Source organism: Dermacentor silvarum, chromosome 2 (assembly GCF_013339745.2).
Source record: "Dermacentor silvarum isolate Dsil-2018 chromosome 2, BIME_Dsil_1.4, whole genome shotgun sequence".
NCBI classification, from domain to species: Eukaryota; Metazoa; Arthropoda; class Arachnida; order Ixodida; family Ixodidae; genus Dermacentor; species Dermacentor silvarum.
In genome coordinates, this window is record NC_051155.1 from 90,524,712 (window position 1) to 90,544,695 (window position 19,984).

General features: G+C 49.8%; 1 protein-coding gene across 1 annotated transcript in view; it reads left to right on the plus strand.

Annotated features, from left to right (window-relative positions):
* LOC119441615 (H/ACA ribonucleoprotein complex subunit 4-like) overlaps positions 1–19,984 on the plus strand; it is a 111,909-nt gene that overhangs the window by 5,086 nt on the left and 86,839 nt on the right. Inside the window, 4 exon segments of the mRNA XM_037706220.2 lie at positions 4,646–4,816; positions 6,215–6,341; positions 7,085–7,215; positions 14,244–14,387. Coding sequence (XP_037562148.1) covers positions 4,646–4,816; positions 6,215–6,341; positions 7,085–7,215; positions 14,244–14,387 — 573 coding nt within the window.

A 19,984-nucleotide genomic window follows, 5' to 3' on the forward strand; every position in this document is an offset into this window, starting at 1 on the left:
TTTTCTGAATGCTGTTCGTCTCATCATTGATTTATCCGAGATTTGGAGGGCTGTAATCGCAGCATTAATGTGCATGAGTATCGCATGTTTCATCTGACAACGGTCTAAATTTCTCATCCTGTGCATTCAAGTGTTGATTCTGCCAGTTTCCTTGCATCAAACTAATGCATGAAGCCCAGTGACAGCCCTAGTTGTAGCTTTTCTCAGCTGTGTTGAGAACACAAGTTCTTCAAAACAAAAAAGCAGCAGAGTGAGCACATAAAATATCAATGTTTGTTTTGTGTTACAAGCACGACCAGTTGGTATGTACTGCATTTTACCATCATTTACCACTTTTATTGGCATAACTAGGTAGTGCATCTCCACATCATTGGTAATTGAATTTTGGAATTCTTTTTCTTTTTCTTTTTTAGTTGATTGTTTTCATACCTAGGTTGCACCACAAGCTGATGACTGAATTCACACACACCTAAACTTTAGTAGGTTAGGTGCTTGTTAGTGACACATACGGTCACAAAATTCATAGCAAAACTTGGCGTTCAGCATTTTAAGAGAACAAAACATGTTCGTTACGTTTGCAAGTTTGGTAAACACATGTTTGCAGTTTCCGCCACGGTGTAAGAAGATACCGTATTTATTCGAATCTAGGCCGATAGCTTTTTCAAATAATCACATACGAAACTCTAGGGTCGGCTTAGATTCGAGGATTTTAAAAAATGTGCCAGTTTTTAACTGAAACTGATAAATATGGTGCATAGTTAGCGCCATCTAGAAAAGTCAGTATCTCAGCCGCTACTAGCCGTGCCAGTAGCCAACTGAAGTACACGAGCGACGTCGCCATTTTGACCTGCGTCGTATCGGTAGTATCGGTATGGTGCAGCATCGGCGCGCGGTGTGGCGTTATCGTAATGGCACCAAATGGGCGATGCCACTATAGGCACCCTGCAATGCAGTTTGGCTGTACATGTCGCGCCACCTAGCAGCGGCGGTGAGCACCCGCGAGTAGGCCCTCACCGCCCTTTCACCTTGGTCCGTACTGCGCTCAGGCGCGCCTGAAAGCTTCCTTTTCAGATTTTTCAATGGATTCACCGCGACCACTCCGCAGCTCCTCCGTGAGAAGTGTGAACAAAAATAACATGCGCATATACTGCTGCTTTAGGTATTTTCGCAACCGCGAAGGGGATGTCGGCATCAAATTGTGCCGCTTCCCTTCAAGGCTGCGGGGAGAAACCCGGTGGCTGAAGGTGGATCGTCGTGGTTCGAGCCGTCAAGTATGAGTAGCTCTTGCGAATTTCTGTTGAACTATGACGCAAAAGCAAAATTAAAAAACAAAAAAAAAAAACAAAAACAAAAAAAAACAAGGCTGCATCCATGAAAACGCACAATAAAACGACAACTGCATAAACACGCGTGATATGATTCCCGCTGTTGTAAATTGGTTTGGTTAATTGTTTAGCTAGTCTCGCTCCAAAACAAATGCGCAGTGGTTGTTATGTGTCAAATCTAGCTTCATAAGCGCTCCGCGTTGGACCTTTGTACGCACTGTAGTTCTTGTGCATTAATAAGCCAACGTGCAGCTCCTTTCTGCGTCTGGATCAAGACGCGACGGCTGAAACCGGGCTCATTCATGCCGACGTTTTCTCGCGTTTAGAACAACACAACTAAGGCTGGAGTGCACCGCAGCACACATAGAGTTTTCTCAAAATAGCACTTCTCTCGCGCACGCTAGCACACATTTGTTCAGTCTTGGTGTTGCTTAGTGTCAGCTGATTGCTCTCTGTTATGTTGCGGTTTATGAAGTTCAATACCAGGAGACATGGCGGACGTGAACAGCTGTTCGCAGCTGGCCGTTCAGCGCTGTGTTAGAGTGTACTAGAACATTTTGAGTGGCGCGACCGACGGCCGTGGAGAGGGCCTTTTCCGGTGATAACCTCTCACACTGGAGCCCGAATGACAACACCAGAATATGCTCGAGGCTCTTTGTCAACGGAGAAAAAAGCTCCATAAAGAATCATTCAAGTTACCTGTCAAAACCTCGACAAATGTGATAAGCAAGGCACGCTCGCAGGATACAGAAGCTACAAATGAAAGTTGAAAAACGTCTACGGCCGTATTTGCCCACTTAAGCGGAATAAATTATTTATTTGTTCACTTACTTTGAGTTCGACATTGTAAACGTGCTTTATTTGTCGTGACCAGAACTTTGCTGCGATGTCCGTCGTGTTTACTCTTTTGACACGAAATACATGGTTGTTGTCGTAAAGTTGACGTCCTTTCTCGAGTGTCGGTGTTCGAAAATGGGCCTCAATGTTTTCAATTGCCTTAAAAACCACAGTTTAGAACGCCCAACTTGTTTCAAATGAGCGCCGCAGAAGCATGCCTTCGTAGAAGTGGCCGCCTCGGTGTTTCGCGGAACTGACACGGCGGCGCTGACGGCTGAGCCGATCGCTGCGCCGCCTGACCATTGAAGGGAGCCTATAGTGCCGCTTTCTAAACGAATACTGTATTTACTCTAATTTAACGTGCACTTTCAACACGACCCTAAATCTGCGTCGGCATTTCAAAATGGCCGCCTCGCACGCGCGTCGAGCCTAGCTACCGTAGCATGCGGAAGCTTCCTCCGTGTGGTGCAGTACACGTGCTTAGGCAATAGTCTACCGTCTGTATTCACGTTCTCAGCGTCTGCTCTATCAGCATGAAGTGCGGAGTTCATCATGATGCCGCATTTAAAAGGAAAGTGATCATCTGTGCGGAGACGGACAAAAATCGGGCCGTATCACGGTCGTTTGAAGAATCCGAAACTTGCAAGCGGGACTGGCGCAAACAGGAGGAGAGGATTTTCGCCAGCAAAGCAATGCGGAACGATTTCAGTGGACCGAAGCAGGACGTAATCTGCGACAATCCCCTCCTGCGATACGATCGCCTTGGCCCTATCTTGAAAACAATCTGCGAGGGGTAAAGTCCGCAGCGCGCCGTGTTTTCGCCGCATTGAAGCGAGAGGCATGCTAGCACGAAGGCGCGCTTCGTCTCCAGCGTTCTGACAGTTCGTTTCCGCGGTCAACGAGCGAGATGTGTTCATGTTTGCTTGTGCGCGCGTGACACCGTGCTTGTTAATAGCGATCTACTAATTTGCTATCGCATTCGATGCATCGCCTTTCGGGCGAAACTGCAACTTTTTTTTATTCATCGCAACTTCAGTGCATCCGGAGGAAATCTATTTTTCCAAATGACAGAAAGTTGTATTTCTGTTTGAAAGCATGAGGTGCGCGGTACTGGTAAAGGACTTTTTTTTCCTCACGGAAAACGGGTGCGCGTTACAATCGAGGAAGCATGAGAATCGAGTAAATACGGTAGTTGTGCTAGCCGTAGAGGCATCATCAAACGTTCAAGCCGGGCGGAACTTCGGCATCGGTCTGTCGTTGGAGGGGGCCACGGGAGATGGTTTTTGCGTGCGCCGCAACGTGCGCTCCTTCCAAAAATGCAGCATCTCTAATGCGCTGGATGGTACTAAATATAGCGCACTGTTTGAAGATGTCAGCAGTAAGCAAAATAGCGACGAGGCTAGCAGCGATGGTGACATAGAATGAGCTCGGCGTGTTCAAATTTAATAAATGCTGTTTCATTTTGCGAATGCTGTCTTCGCTTTTTTCGTTCGGCCTACATTCGAAGTAAGTTTTTTTTTCAGACTTTGAACTTTTGGGGGGTCGGCTTAGAATCGGAGTCGGCCTAGATTCGAGTAAATACGGTAGGTGTTCCGACGGCGCGCCCGCGCAGGGGCGAGAGAGCGGCCACTTCGTGTGACCGGAAGTGAGCGCCGCCGCTAGGGGCAGCACGTGTTCAGGAGGCCTTGGAGAAGCGGCGCAACAGTGGATAATTTACGACCTCCGTCCGCATTCAAACACCCATACCCAAAGATATGCAATTTTTCGTTATTTAGACGCCAAATCCTGAGCAGGTAGAAGGTTTCATGCCACTTACAGTCAAAGTACCATTATTTCGTACACGAGAGAGACGCGTCGTCTGCTCGAGCAGACGGCGCGCTGCGCGTACCGCTGCTCGCCGCGTCGGAGTCAATCGGAGCGTCGGCAGAAATATAAAGGGACGTTCCTCCAACCAAGTAGAGTCGTTTTAAGCAGGCGAACGACATATATTCATCGAAATAAAGCACTTCTGCCGCGCGTGCCCATAAAAGCGCCAGCAAAGCGAGCAAAAAAGTGGCCCCCAGAACAGGTGCTGCCCCTTGCGGCAGCGGCGTGTGTAGAGTCACACCAAGTGGCCGCGCCTCACGCCTCCGTCGGATCACCTTCCTTTTTACACCGTGGTTTCCACACAATTCGTAGCAGAGAACAGCGTAAATGCTGCCCCATTCAAGCATACAGGCGGGATTGCATCTTTTGTGAACGTCAGATCTTGTTTAAGATCTGATGCTTTTATCGGTGAGCTCGTACGTGTGATCGCCTCCTTGTGCTGCTACAAATGGGGCATCTACTTCAGACGTGACTTCAGTTCACATCTCATAATCAGATCGTGGTTTTGACATGTAAAACTCCTTAAAAAAGAAAGAAACTTCTCGAGGTAAGCATTTAAAAAATTTGTTCTTTTGACTGAAGCAATGGGCAAATCCTCCTGTTTCCAATGTGCACAGGTGGAGAAAACGGGCCACAGTGGGACGCTGGACCCCAAAGTGTCGGGCTGTCTCATTGTGTGCATCGAACGGACGACACGACTTGCCAAGTCCCAGCAGAGCGCAGGCAAGGAGTACGTGGCCATCTTCAAACTGCATCAGGATGCCCCTTCCTTCGCACACGTCGCTCAGGTGAGGGCCATGCCTCCGGCGAGTGGTCTCACTAAGAGAGCATGGCCAAGTTAGTTTAGATTGGGGAAGTACTCTCTTTGAGGGTGTATTTCATAGCACCTTTGTATGTTTGGATCACATTTGTCAAAAAAAATTATCTCAGAACTCACTTTGCTCATATCTGGTTTGGTTACCTTGCATTGTAGTGCAATGTGGTAATCTTGTTTAGAATGAAATGTAATCATTCTTTATCTCTAAAATATTGACTATGTCCTGAACGGATGGTTGGCCAACTGTTACAACATCACGAAAAGCTAGCACAAGAACTTCAAGCAAGCTTATACAGTCACTGACCCATCATTCGGACTCGGCTGTTTTTCCCATAAAGTTTGAGTAATTGGGAGTCCTTAACACTGGATTTGTCAGAAAATAAGTGACCTTATTCCACAAGTGTGTAAAGAAAATGTGTCGTATTCTCAGATCGTCACGTTTGGGGATACCTTCAATTTCGCGTGACTAGTACAAGACTTATCGGAGTCTTAAGTGCCGAGCACACTCCCTTTTCACAGTGCCAGACATGCTGTCGCCCGTCAAGAGGTCCAGTGCTAATCATGCAATACATCGCGAAAGTGAAAGTATCTTCGATAGTGATCTGCGAATACGGCCCAAGTTTGTCATCGCATTGCTGCATGCACTTGCCTTTGGCCTTGACACGTGGGCGCGATTTTATAATGATGCCTTTTCTTATGCTATTTCCATTTCAAGCTTTGTCAGTCAGTGATCAGAGCAACGTTCCACCTGCACTGTCAACGGAATCAGCTGGCCACGAACGATAGATCATAAAGATTGACATAGAATCGAGCGTAATGCATCGTTGCGAAACCGTGGCATGTACTATATGGACCAGAGAGGCGAATATCGGTCAATGCATCTGCCTAATCTCATCCCCTGGCAGCATAACAAAAGTGAATTGTGTTCCGATAGCTAAATGATCACACATTTCTTCACAGCAACCATTGTCCGGCACTCTCCTCGCCGCGTTCATCGGCGCAGATATCGAAGGTGGAGTTGGCACCGCTTGAAACTGCTTGAAGAAGTCGCCTGGGATCACGTTGCTATTTAACACTAAATTAAGCATTTCATCAATGCAGAATATTCCGTAACCATTCAGCAACTTTACAATGTCTGTTTTATGCCAAGCAATACCTTAGTTCTAGAGCAAATCTTGACTGCCCAATTATTCCACAGTGCAAATGGCTCATGGTGATCGAAGTAGCTGCAAACTGCACAGTCAGTCACTGAAGCATAGCAAAATTTCTGGTGGGTAACTTTACAATGTTGGTGTGCAGCCTTGTGCGCTTGGGTTGTATTTTGCGCTACGGGCATGACGTGTCTTGGTGTGTGTGTTCTCCTGTGCAGGCATGCGAGAAGTTGAAAGGCGCCATGTTCCAGCGGCCACCTCTGATTGCAGCTGTCAAACGGCAGCTGCGCATCCGTACCATCTATGAAAGCAAGCTGTTTGAGTTCGACTGCAAGCAAAACCAGGGTGCGTGCGCTAGCCTCTTTTTTTTTTTTTTTTCCTCGGCTGTAGTGGGGAGCAGAGGTGGAGGGCGTTCTCCTTGCCTCACAGTGTCGTACAGTAGAACCTCACTGACATTTAGGGGACCACAGGAAAAAAGAATGTATGTTCCAGGAAAGCATAACGTCCGATAGTGCTTGAGGCAGCACTACTGTTGAAACAAATGGCTACTCTCGCAAAATCTTCTGTGAAGTTGAATATCAAACTATTGAAAACCTATTCTGTGAAACTCGTTATTGCTGCCTGGCAGTTAGATTGAGCAAGAAACTTGTTTTTTTTTTCTGGGTGGGGGAGGATTCATTGATGTTACATACATGTACTAAATGAAGCTTTTAGATTTCCGTCTGGGGCTTGGGTTGAACGTTTGAAAGTAACAGTCCCTTTTCAAGTTTTCACAGCCCTTTTTCAGTTTCCGTGCAGCCTAGTACAGTAGACTTCGATCACTCTGACTCCGGTTATTTGATATTTTGGTTAATTTGGTCACGTTCGTCGGCTCCATTAGGGTAGAAGTAGCGGGAGTCTACTGATATCAGAGTAATTGCGCAAGGTATTGAACGTCACAACACAGTGTCCGTATACACGAGCCTGGAGCAAAAGCCGTGGTGCCTCCATGCACTTTCTGTTGACTTTAAACTTTGTGAGCCACATTGAGATTGGCAGCTGGTGACGATCTCAACAAGAGGGTAGCTGAGTGTCTAATGTTGTTGCAGGTGTGTTGTGGATAAGCTGTGAGGCAGGCACATACGTGAGGACACTCTGCGTGCACATTGGCCTGCTGCTGGGTACAGGAGCCGTCATGGAGGAGCTGCGGCGTGTCAGGTCGGGCATTCAGGACGAGAAGGTGCGTCGTCTTTCTTTTGCTTGTGGCAGCACTCGTGACCACATTGGATTTGACACAGGATGAGAGGCACGCATGCACACTCGGTGCTGTTAGGGCAGGAAATGCACTCATGCTGTGAAATTGTGCCTTTGTGACGACTGTGCTTGTGAGCTCCCTGGAGATGTCGCAATTATGCAGTCAAACATTGTTATATTGAAGTTGCATAGGACATAAAAGTACCTTTGTTATACAGTAAAAGCTCGATGATACGAATCTCACGGGGTCACGGAAAATATTCGTATTAGCCGAAATTCGTATCATCGAAACACAATTAAAACTACTGTCGAATCTCGATAATTCGAACTCGAAGGGGCCCGAAAATTTGTTCGAATTAAAAGGACGTATTTTTGAAGTATTCGTGCACCATAGCACGATGCTCGAACGGTGCGAGTCGTGAAATATCGCGGCGCGCAAGCGCATAGCAAGCGCGGGCCACGAAACTGCCCACGCCGGCTAACGGTCGCTTCCCGATAACGACAGAAAACGAAGCTTCAGGGAGCGAGCGGGCGGCGCCGGCACACGGGTGCGCGCGGAGACCGTCGAAGGTGAGGGAGGAGGGCGGCAGGGAATCGGATATGGCCGCGTCAAATCCGCCGCTTCGGTGGCTCCCCTCGCCCTCCCTCTCAACTCCCTCGTAGCTCTCTCACCTTCGACTCCGTGCGCACATCTCCGTGCGCGCCCGCCGCCGTGCTGGCGCCAGCTTATTTTAGCCGCCCCCTGAAGTTTCGTTTTCTGCCGTTATCGGGAAGCGAGCGTTTGCGGGCGTGGCAGTTTCGTTGGCCCGACTGTGCCTCCGCCGCTGCTTCCCTCTGCGCTGCTGCCGCAGCGTGCAAGGTCAACATGTGACTTGAAAATAGAGGAGAACTGTTCACTGCCATTTTATCCGCGTGGCTGAGACGTCGGCACTAGTGTGTGCTAGAATACGGTTGTCTAGAACACTCTAGTCGGCACGTACACGCTTGTTCCGGCGCGATGCAGAAACGGCGACCTTGCAATTTGAGAGGGGGAAATTTCCGCCGCGGGTTTTTTTTTTTTTTTTTTTTTTCCCCGTTCCTTCGCGCATTGAGGGGTCTCTCCTGAGCTTTTGCTCTATGGCGGTGTCGGAGCAATGCCGGTCAGAGGCGCCGCCGCGTTATTTGGCGCGCTGCTAAGAGCATTGTCGGTACGCGGTATGTTCGAAGTAAGCGTGTTTGAATTAATGAGATTCGACTGTAGCTAAATTAAAGAGTCAGAGGTGAACTCACTCAGGCACATGTACGTAACAAGCATTTATTTCTTGAAGCGCCACTGCTTCAAACTCTTCGCGCCCAGTCGCGGAGTCGGCGCTGTCGGGCGCCGCGCCTCCGCACCAAAAGAGAAAAAGAGAAAGCGCGTGACTGCGCGCTGTTCTCTTTCGCGGCCGTCGGTGGGGCAGCGTTTATTCGTATCAACCGACGCAGGCTGAAAATCGATTCGTAACAACCGTTCTCTAGCACGTTGCAAAGTATTGGGGCTCGGCCGGGACCACAGAAAAATTCGTATCATCCGGAAATTCGTATTAGCCGTGATCGTATCATCGAGCTTTTACTGTATCTGATAACCTCTGTAAACATAAACACAGATATTGGCTGGGAGTAGTGGTGTGTGAAATATTCGAAACTTCGAATATTCACAGTAAACGTGTGTTATGCGGTGAAGCACACATACTGTGCAGTAAAGCACATCAAAAGTAAAAAAATAGCACTGTCACGGGGCCCCTGCTGGTGCTTATGGCTACCCGACAGTAGAACCCACTTATAGCATTATTCGTTTTAACAATACAGTGGAATCTCGATGATACGATCACGGCTATACGAATTTCCGGATGATATGAATTTTCCCGTGATCCCGGCCGAGCCCCCTTACTTTGCAACGTGCTAGAGTTCGGTTGTTACGAATCGATTTTCGACCCGCGTTGGTTGATACGAATAAACTCCGCCCCACCGATGGCCGCGAAAGAGAACGATGGTCACGCGCTTTCTCCCTTTCTCTTTTGGTTCGGAGGCGCGGACGCGACGCCGGACAGCGCAGTGGCCGCGACTGGGCGCGAACAGTTTGAAGTAGTGGCGCTTTTGTTGCTTTTGTGCTTTTCCTCCTTTTCGGCGGCCGCCCATCGGACGGAGTGGCTGCTGTGCTTCGGGCCACGTTCTTTGCGTTTGCGCTATTTTGCCTAGTCGCAGCGAGCTATGTTGACCGAGATACAATCTCGGCTGATTCGCGCGGCGGTACGCCGAGGCGCGGAAGCCTCCGTTGCGCATCTTCCGTCGACTGCGTTGTCGGTGCTGGTGGCACAGGGCGATTGTCGGTTTCGCTGCTGGAGTCACACGGTGCAAGGTAGCGCGGCACGTTCAGTCGGGTGCTCCTCCGCTTCTCCCGCTAATCGCCGTATTTTTCTTGCCGTAGGAGGCTTGCGCTTCCGTATTCCAAAGGCGTGCTTCGTCCAAAATTTCTTCTCCAACGAGCGACGATCCATCACTAACCTGGGAGCTCTCAGTAATCCGAATTCTGCGTGTCAAGTGAAGACGCTGGCGTGGTGTACGAAGCAGACAACTGCGGTTGCCATCTTGCCCCTGCCACAGCAACAACCAATGGAGAGACTCCTTTCAGCACGGCAGCCAATAGGAAGCCCGCTTTCATCGGAGGGCCCGTGTGACTACCTATCGCAGACCCGCGCTTCTTTTGAGTTTGCGCGTTTGTTACAAGATGGTGACGACGGACGAATTGAGAAGCGGAACGGCGAATTTTTGAGCTTTCGAACGATACCAAGATGGCGGCGCTCGGTGGCGGTAAATACGAGGTATGTCTCCGTGAATTGCGGTGATCTGGCGCGATTTAAAGCTGCTTTCTCGCCCTGCGCACTGACGAATAAATCTTTTTCGGCCGCTTTTAGTGCATTTTCAGCCAAACCATTTAGATACAGCGTAGATTAGGCGTTGCAGATACCGAAACGCGTGGTTTTCAAAAATAAATTTTTCTGGCGATTTTCGCGATCATCCCCCCATAACTCAGTTAGTTTTAATTGTGTTTCGATGATACGAATTTGGGCTAATACGAATCTTTTTCATGACCCCGTGAGATTCGTATCATCGAGATTCCACTGTACTTGAATGTAACAGTGAGCAGCTGTCCCACCCTTAACTTTTGCGTGTGTTTTTTGGTAAACTGTTTACTACAGTGTTCCCATGCCTCATTATTGGCTATAACAATTAGATCTGGCTACTGCCTGTCTGCGCAGAAAAAGATCCAGTAAAAAAAAAAACTCCAGCTGTTTCGCCCCCTCCACCTTTGTGCAGCACACTCCATACTGTACTGCCTTAGTGCAGGGTGTCCAGCACAAAGGGAGGGTAATTCTCGCGGCAATGGGACCAAGGCATGCCATGAGGGCAGAAGGGGGTGCACGTGGCGTACCACTAACCTCTACTGTGATAACTGTGGCAGCTTAGAGACAATGGAGCACATACCACTAGAATGCCCCGTGTACCGTGACGAGAGACAATTTTTTGAGCAACAAATGGACATGATTTGCCGCGATTCGTTAACCACTCTTTTCTCACTATTGCTGCGTCCGGACAATAAGATGTAAAAACAAGTTTTGAAAAAAAAAAAATAGTACATTTCAAAATTTCTCATAACCTTCATAATGGCTCAGGAACTTTTATTTTGCAGGAAAAGTCATAAACACCGTTTCAAAACATTTAAACTATAGTACTGTCAAACCTTGATACAGTAGCCGACCGATTTTCCGGACTTCGCGGGGACCGAAAAATAGTCCGAAAAATCGAGCAGTCCGAAAAACCAAACAGCCCGAAAAACTCTCCCCCTTCCCTCCCCCCCCCCCCCCCCACCCCCCCGAGAAAAAATAGAGGCTTAGAGCGGCTTAAGAAAAATGTCGCAGTTTCGCCCAAAAGGCGGAGCATCGATTGCGATAGCAAATTAACAGACAGCGATACGAAGTAAGGATGTTAGTTTTATCGGCCGTATAAAGTTGTAAATATGCGCTTCCTAACTAAATAAGCACGGTGTCACGCGCGCACAGGTTACATGAACACATCTCGCTCGATGACCGCGAGCAAATTGACCTTCGCGCTGTCTATTCGCTTGCTTCAACGCGAAAGCCGAAAAAAAGAAAGAAAAAACGGCGCATATGAAGCTACTGGCACTCGGCGCACGCCCTTTGTACCCATCGCAGATCGCGGGCGCACACTTCGGCCACATAGCAGATCGCTTTCAAGATACGGTGCCTGCGCGGCAGCTCCGTCGGCAGCAGCCCCAAGAGCTGAATGCAACTCCCCTCCGTCTCCGCCGCCTTCTTCCCGTGCCCCGTGAGTGAATGAAGTCCGCGCACGCCTCCGGTCGCCTGCCTCTCTCGCGTGTTTGCGGTTGCCGGCTGACCCTCGCAAGCTTTCACCCGCACACAGCGTACCGAGCAACCGAAACTTAAAAAAAAAAAGAAGAAGAAGAAACCCGGATTCCGCTTAAGTGATATGACGTTAGTGCCGAGCTGACCCCCCCCCCCCCCCCCCCAAAAAAAAAAAAAAAAAGCAAATCCCGCTTTTTGGAACGTTTTGTCGCCAACGAAGAGCGGGCATGACCTCGGCGATGAGAGGATAGTGTGAGTGTGCTAATCTTGAAGGCTATACAGGGGGGCACTGGAAGCCAAGCCAGCGGAAAATCCAACAAGGCGGCCTCCAAGCTCGGGTAGCGTGGCTCGGAGCGAGTGATTTAGTCCGGAAAATCGAACATTGGCACCTAGATTCGTCCGAAAAATCGGTCGCGAAAATGCATTAGCTCAATGGGAATCCTGCCGGTACATTTATGAAGTCCGGAATATCCAACAAGTCCGAATTTTTGGAGTCCGAAAAATCCGTCGGCTACTGTATAACAGAATTGGCGATGTAACAAATTATTATTTCCCGATCTTAGTTCTATTGAATTAATGAAACTCACGATACAGTTAAACTTGGTTATAACGAAATTGACAAATTTCCGAAAAACTTCGTTATAAAGAGGATTTCGTTATATGCAGGTTCGGCCCGAAAATTCGAGAAAGAAACGCTTACCATATTTACTCGATTCGAACGCGCCCTCGATTGTAGCGCGCACCCGTTTTCCGTTTTCGTCGAAGCACTCATCCTTGTAATGTCGCACCAGGTGTGGACGCGGGTCGTTTCGCACAAGCGCGAGGCATCGGAAACGGAAAGCGAGAGTCACGATGGCGTCGTAGCGTGTTACAGTAGAACCCCGCTTTTACATTCCCGGGTGCTGCGTTTTCCAGGCTGTTACATCATTTTCGGCCGGTCCCGGCACAGCTCCCATAGAACCCAATGCATTGGTTACCCGAAGGAGTTGCCCCGGTGTTGCGTCGCAACTGTAGGACCGTTCCCGCATCGTACGTTGCGAACTGCCACCCCGCGCCGGCCTGAGTGGCCATTTTGACTTTTCATGTCGCTTGGCTTGGTGAGTTGACGATGGCCCAAAGTGCCGGGGGCGACAACTATGACGGTTTCCGCCAGCAAAAGTATAGTCCTTGAGATCCGTATTTGCCATCTAAAGATGGTGTCTATGACGCGTTATGGGCCTAAAATTGGTTTTGGCTCATAGATGTTTCGTATAAAGTCCAAGGGTGATAACGTACGAAGTCGCCGTATGCTGTATGTGCGAGTGAAAACGTGTGAGGGGAGCCGGCGACCGCGTCTAAATCTGGCGCGCGCATGAAAAAAAAAAGCAGGGAGGAAGCGCGCCTTCTTCTGTTGCGCTCGAGGCAATGGCAAGGCAGGGAGGTAGCGGGCGGCGTTGCACTGTACTCTGGCATCAACTGCATACTGCGCGGCGGCGCGCGGTCGCACGGGCCGTATCTTGAAAGCGATCTGCGTTGGGGCAGAGTCTAGGCAGTGTAGGTGCGTCGACGGCTCGTAGCTTTGTGCATGCTGTGTGTTCTCGGTGCTCAGTTTTGCGTTGAAGCGATAGACAACAGCACGAAGGTCACTTCGCTCGCTTCAACAGCGGCGCTTCCACACACCGCCAGCGTCTCACAGCGCGGATTTAGTTTGTTGATCGCCCGATTCAGTGTGCCGGGCACATTTCAAACTGTGGCCCTGTGTGTTGAGGTTGACCTGTGATGTGCAGAGAAATCGAAGCGTACCGAAAACAGAGCCTGTGTCCCACCAATGTATAATTTTTAATGGTGCTTGAGATGTAGGCACAGCTCGGGATGTCACACCGTCGGCTGTGATTGAAAACTGGGGCTGTATTCACGGATGGGGGTCACTTTGGAAAATAATTTCACCTTCGCGAACGCAATAATGTCTTCAAGCAACAGCGTGCCTTGCGTTGTCAAGAATTTTGTTGTTGATAGACATCTATGCATCCTGTGCTAGTCACGCAAATCTTGCGACGAAAGTGATCGTCTGAGCATACGACCCCTGCTTCAAGGATGCCGGTTTCTGTACCACCCAGCAGGCATCGTGTGCAGTTTCGGCATCACAGAAGGCGTTTTTGCCCGATGACGCAGATCATGCCAGTGCCGTTGACGCAGTCCTGCCGTTGCATGGGGTGCACTTTGCACTGTCAGCAATGTGGTTTCTGGATAGCCTCAAGCAAGGCCCGCTAAAGTAGGCCAATGGAATTGTGAAAGTTCGCTTTCACGTTGAAGTGCATCCCCTGTCCGCGTTTCCTCGTTTCGCAACAACAAAATTCTCGCGAAAGCAAATTTCCCTTTCCCCGTTGATTTCATTGTTGCGGGGTTCAGCTGTGTTTCAAATGTAAAGTTTTGCGTGGAAGCTTCTTTATGTTACACTGTCAAAAACTTTTGTTTCTTTTTTTTTTAATGCGGCCCGAAATTTCGTTTTCCACTTGAGCACCCCCGTGACTTCTTTGCATCTGATATTGTTGTGTAGTGTAGTAACTTTGTGGCTCGTGCGATGTTGCTCCGTCAGAACACCCCTTCCTCATTGTGTCCTCGTTGTTTGCAGAGCAACATGGTGACCATGCATGATGTGCTGGACGCCCAGTGGCTGTTTGAGAACCACCGGGACGAGGACTACCTGCGACGAGTCATCCAGCCTCTGGAACGCCTGCTGATCAGCCACAAGCGCATTGTCATGAAGGACAGCGCGGTGAGCTGCCCTTTTGTTGCTGCAGGCATCACAGCCCCTTTGTTGTGCACACTCGCCTTTCTGCATCAGGCAAACAGGCTATCTCATTTTGCATGATGGCCTGCTGGGATTGTGCTGCGGCGCATCAGGTTGTGGGTTCAGTTGCTATTTGGGATGGTGATGTTTCGTGGGGGCAGATTTACAAAAATGATTGTGAGCTGAGCCATACGCGCATGTTTAAAAAAAAATGGCCCGTGTAGCTTGCACGGATGCTGAAGAGACAGCGGAGCTGATGGGCACGTAGCTGGTCCTGGCTTTTGGGCCAGGGTAAGTAAGCACTACCAAGTCATCCCCAGCATTTTCTGGAATTTAATGATTATTGATCGATTAGCTATTGATTGGCTATCGCAAGGTATTGGCCACGTATTTGAGCTAGACTAAGCGCTACCAAGTCATCCCCAGCATTTTCTGCAATTTATTGATTATTGATCGATTATTGATTAGCTATTGATGACTGACTAAGCTTAAGTAGTCCCAACCATGTTTAGCTAGACTTAGCCGGGCTCAGCTTCGCTAGTTCACAGGGGTATGTGCCATTGCACTTAGACCCTTTCTGCACTACTGCCAGGATCGGCCCACATTTTTTGTCCGCAACGGACGCACTGTTGGCCCGCTTAAACTGCTCCGCTGTTAAAGAACTCAGGTGATCAGAACTGATGTGCAGCTCCCTGTTGCATCTATCTCATTGGCCTGTGTAGTTTTAAGACTTTAAGTGACTCACTCAACCGGAGGCCACCTTTTATTTGGTGCTGCCTCCAGCTTGAAAAGAAGCAAACAAAACAGATGACAAAAAGGAAATTGAACTTAGATCGACGTAAGCTGACCCCGCAACTAAACGACGCTAAGGTTGAGGAAGAAGTAGAAAAAAACAAAGGAGAAGCCTTTCATTTGATAGTAGATGTTTATGTTGTCCATTTCCCTCTTGTGTCCATGTCTGCACACCTAACGTTTTATTGCGACAGCAATTATATGAACACTCGAAGCGCATTTTTGCCGTTGCCGTCGTAGTGAGGTTCCGTATAGAGTCCAAGGGTGATAAAACCGTTGCAGCACGCTGTGCGTTGTGTGTGTGAGTGAAAGCGTGCGAGGGTGAGCCGGCAACCACAGCTTTATCTCGTGCACTCGAGAGGGGAAGGCTGCTGGAAGCGCATGGTCTTCGTTCATGCACGAGGCACGGTGAGGAGGGGAGGGTAGGGAGGGGGTTGCGTTGGTGGAGTCTCACATGTGCTCTTGGGACAAAGGAACGACAACACAGTAGTGTAAACAATCAAAAGGGCATTTATTGCACCTTTCATACACTAATGCACACTAGCCGAATTACAACCAATTGAACATGCACACGGGCGTGCGACAAATCAAGGAAGTCCGACTCACCGCGACCCGATAGCGAGCGAATACGTTCACCCCATCCTATGACACCATCGCCTAGTCGTTCGCGTGTACAGTCACGCGAACGGTGGCGCGCTCGAACGATTCGTCTTCGTCCATACCGGTGTCCTGCTCTTAGCCTCGCGCGAAGCGGGCCGGCGCACGTGCGACGCGTTCGTGCGTGTTGGTCGCCGATCCCAAGCCAAAGAGCGAGCGCCTCCGACCTTTTTCTCCCAAGTGACTCCGCCGTTCGGTGGCGTTAGCATCGCGACACTAGCGTGATCTCTCGCAACGCGCCGCAACCACCGCCGGGCTTAGCCACGCAGAGAAGCCGGACTACAGGAGACATGCGGGGAAAACAACATCAGGGGACGCGTGAGAGTCGCGCATCCCCACATCCCCCCAACCTTAAATCACTACACATATGCTGGCGAAACATGTCACAAGGCCTATCAACGCGCGCGTCGCGAACAAAAGTTAGTACATGCGTCAGTGGCGCCGCCGAGTAAATGTCCACGCGTTATCCACAACGTGCGAGCCGACATTGACTCTGGGGTTCACCGCTGGCGTCCGTTGGTCACAGCACCACGTCTGCAGATTCGATGGCACGACTCCAGCCCAGGACTCCGGAAACGGCGACGCAGAAGTCGGCACGAGCAAGCGTCGCTCGCGCCCTGCTGACGAGAGCCGCAGTAGCCGTTGGTGACTGCCGGCTCTTTTCCCAGCCGCCGAGGGTTGCGAGCCGGACATTGGCGGCCGCCAAAGTCGCTGCGCCGAATTGACCACAGGCATCTCCAAAGCCTGGGGTAGTTCGATTGTAGTCCGGGGCAGCAGCGCTGACGATGTGCAGGTGACAGCAAACCAGGGGTGACTCCGCTCACGCTGCGTACACTCAACGCACTCGACAAACACTAAAGTAGTGCAAGGGAGAGGAATTCGGCATACGCATCGCCCACGTGGTACGATGTTCAATTCGGCTAGACTAAATTTCGGGCGGCTATTCAGATGCTAAGTTCACGTGAACAAAGCTTACTTTCTTGAGTCGAACGAGTAATGTCCATTCGTGCGAGGCTAACTAGAATGAGGGAAGCAAAGTGCGACACCTCAACACGACGGTCCACCAGGTTGTGTCCCTCCACGTGCGATAGGTGGCTTCGTAAAGCCTTAGGCCTAATGTGTCACTATTCTGACAACAACCGGCACCAAAAAAAAAAATACATCACCCAAAATGGGCACAACAGGCAGCCGCGAGGAGACGTTAGCTCTGTGAGGTGGTCCTACCCCGCTCGGTGCACACAGCATCCGAGTTGACGGCGCCCACCGTCCCAGACGGTGTCGGAGCGCCCGGTGCCAAGCCGCAATACCAGTCAGCCCGTAGCGGCACCCGTGGCCCGCGGCCACCCGGCTCCCTGAGCCTCGACTTCCGAAGTCAAAGATATAGAAGAAGCTATTTACATAAGAAATTCGGACCACCCACGAGGCTTCCGTACTCACTCGCTTCAGGCTTGCCAATGCTCCGCGGGCGCTAGGCCTCGCTCTCCCAGGATGCAGACCACGTGGCTCTCGTACCGACGAGTGTACTTCAACACACTCGCGAAAAGGCTTAGCATGTTGAAAAGTTCAAACACGCTACAGCAACCGTCGCCTCACTCAAGAAAGCACACCGCCAACACTAGCGATCAAAATCCACGCTAGGACTACGCTTCGGTTGAAACATCTCGAACCGAGCAAAGCTGTTAAAATTATCGTCCGATGCCCCAAGAGGTCCACGTTGGGCAGCCAGATGTGGAGTCTCACATGTGCTCTTGGGACAAAGGAACGACAACACAGTAGTGCAAACAATCAAAAGGGCGTTTATTGCACCTTTCATACACTAATGCACACTAGCCGAATTACAACCAATTGAACATTCACACGGGCGCGCGACAAATCAAGGAAGTCCGACTCACCGCGACCCGATAGCGAGCGAATACGTTCGCCCCATGCTATGACACCATCGCCTAGTCGTTCGCGTGTACAGTCACGCGAACGGTGGCGCGCTCGAACGATTCGTGTTCGTCCATACCGGTGTCCTGCTCTTAGCCTCGCGCGACGGTCACGCGAAGCGGGCCGGCGCACGCGCGACGCGTTCGTGCGTGTTGGTCGCCGATCCCAAGCCAAAGAGCGAGCGCCTCCGACCTTTTTCTCCCAAGTGACTCCGCCGTTCGGTGGCGTTAGTATCGCGACACTAGCGTGATCTCGCAACGCGCCGCAACCACCGCCGGGCTTAGCCACGCAGAGAAGCCGGACTCCAGGAGACATGCGGGGAAAACAACATCAGGGGACGCGTGAGAGTCGCGCATCCCCACACGTTCTGCTTCCGTGGCTACTGTTCTTGGAGCTATCTTGAAAGCGATCTGCGACGCAGCCGAAGTGTGCACCCGCGGGGACCTTATCTTCAAAGCGATCTGCGGTGGGCCAAAGTGCATTCGTATGCTTCATGAACTAAATGTCGCTTTCGACATTTAGTTCACGTTGAAGCAAGAGCCAGCGCGAAGGTCACTTTGCTCGCTGCCACTGGCGCGCTTTCTCACTCCAGTGTTTTAACGAGCTCCCGCGGTCATCGAGCGAGATGTGTTCATGTTTACCTGTGTGCGCGTGGCACCGTGTTTGTTTGTTTAGTTAGTAAGCGAATATTTACTTTATATGCCCGATAAAACTACTATCCTTACGTCATATAGCTGTCTACTAATTTGCTATCACAATCGATGCTTCACCTTTCGGGCGAAACTGCGACTTTTTTTTTAACCATATTTTGGTCTATAAATAGCCCCTAAACTACTTTGAGCTTAATGGCAAGCAAGCAATTTCTCGCTTGCCTTCTCTAGTCTCCCCATAAGCACTCTTTCCCTCTTGCCACGCATACTTCTCTACGAGACATGTGGGATGTACATAAATAGCAAACGTTACGTGGACACTGTTCTTTTTTTTTTTTTTTAAATGCCAGCTACATCCGGTTACCACGACTTCATGCTTTCTGGCTACACACTGTTGCCACTGCACACACAGTACACAAAATGAATTTAGTTAATTGCGCGTGAGGGCTAAATGACGAGGAAGAGCGAGCATGCAACCGCATGGGCAAAGGCGTGCTAGCAGATGGTTCGGAACTGATATGCCTCATAGACAAACCAATTGACAGCTTTTACTCTGGTGATGTCGCGTGCATAGCACTGTTGGCATCGCAATGTGTGAAGAAAGGACTACAAAAGCCCGAAGAGGAACCTGTGGTTGTCTTTTGAATTTGCAGTTTTGTGAATTACGCGCTAGCACATTCATAAAAGATGATCATCACAGAATTTACACAACGTGCATTTTAAAATGCTCTCAAAATGTCTGAGGTGGTTCAGGGGCACTTTAATTATTTGTAGATAGCAATTGTCATAAGCTTTCCCGATGGTCCCAGCGAAAGCATGCAACAAGTTTGCTCCAACACTTATCTTTGTCAGCACTTCACTGGAGCCTCTTGGGACCATCTGACTTCATGCACTGATTGGCAGAAATCTCATGAATGTGCTTTACCACGTTCAGGCGGTGCAAGGGTAATAGGCGACCCGTAAAAGAGTGAGGGATTCTGGGATGCGCCGTCTGCTCGCTGTTTCTCGTTTGAGGAAGCGCAGCCACCACTTCGCCGTTGAAGCCTATTGATGCGCTTGCCGTCCCGCTTTGTCACACTCGAAGATTACCTGGTTGCAGGTGCCTAGCAAAACCATGGTTGGCTGCTCAAATTCAAGCATTAAAGGTAAACTCGGGTAATTACTGCCTTGCAGCGTCCCTTGCCGAGTCAGCTGTGCACTAGCATCAGAGGCATGGCTGCCACTTCCAAAACTGAACCATCAGTGAACAAAAACGTATACAGTAGAACCTCGTTCATACGTTTTAAAAAAATACGCGAAAAATAAACGTACGATCCGGGAAAACGTACGATCCGAACGCAGTAAAAATTGAAGCTGACAAGCCCATATTGAGGTGCAAGGGCAGAAAACATTTATTTCTTGCAAAACATTGTTATTTTCTGCTGGTGCGTCTCACCCTTCAACAGGAACAACTCCTTTTGCACACATTGCAGACCATTGTCCGCATTTTCGTTATTTTTCGTGCGAAAGAAGCTTTGCAAGGCTTCTAGGCCAGCAAGGGCTTCGGCGAAGGTA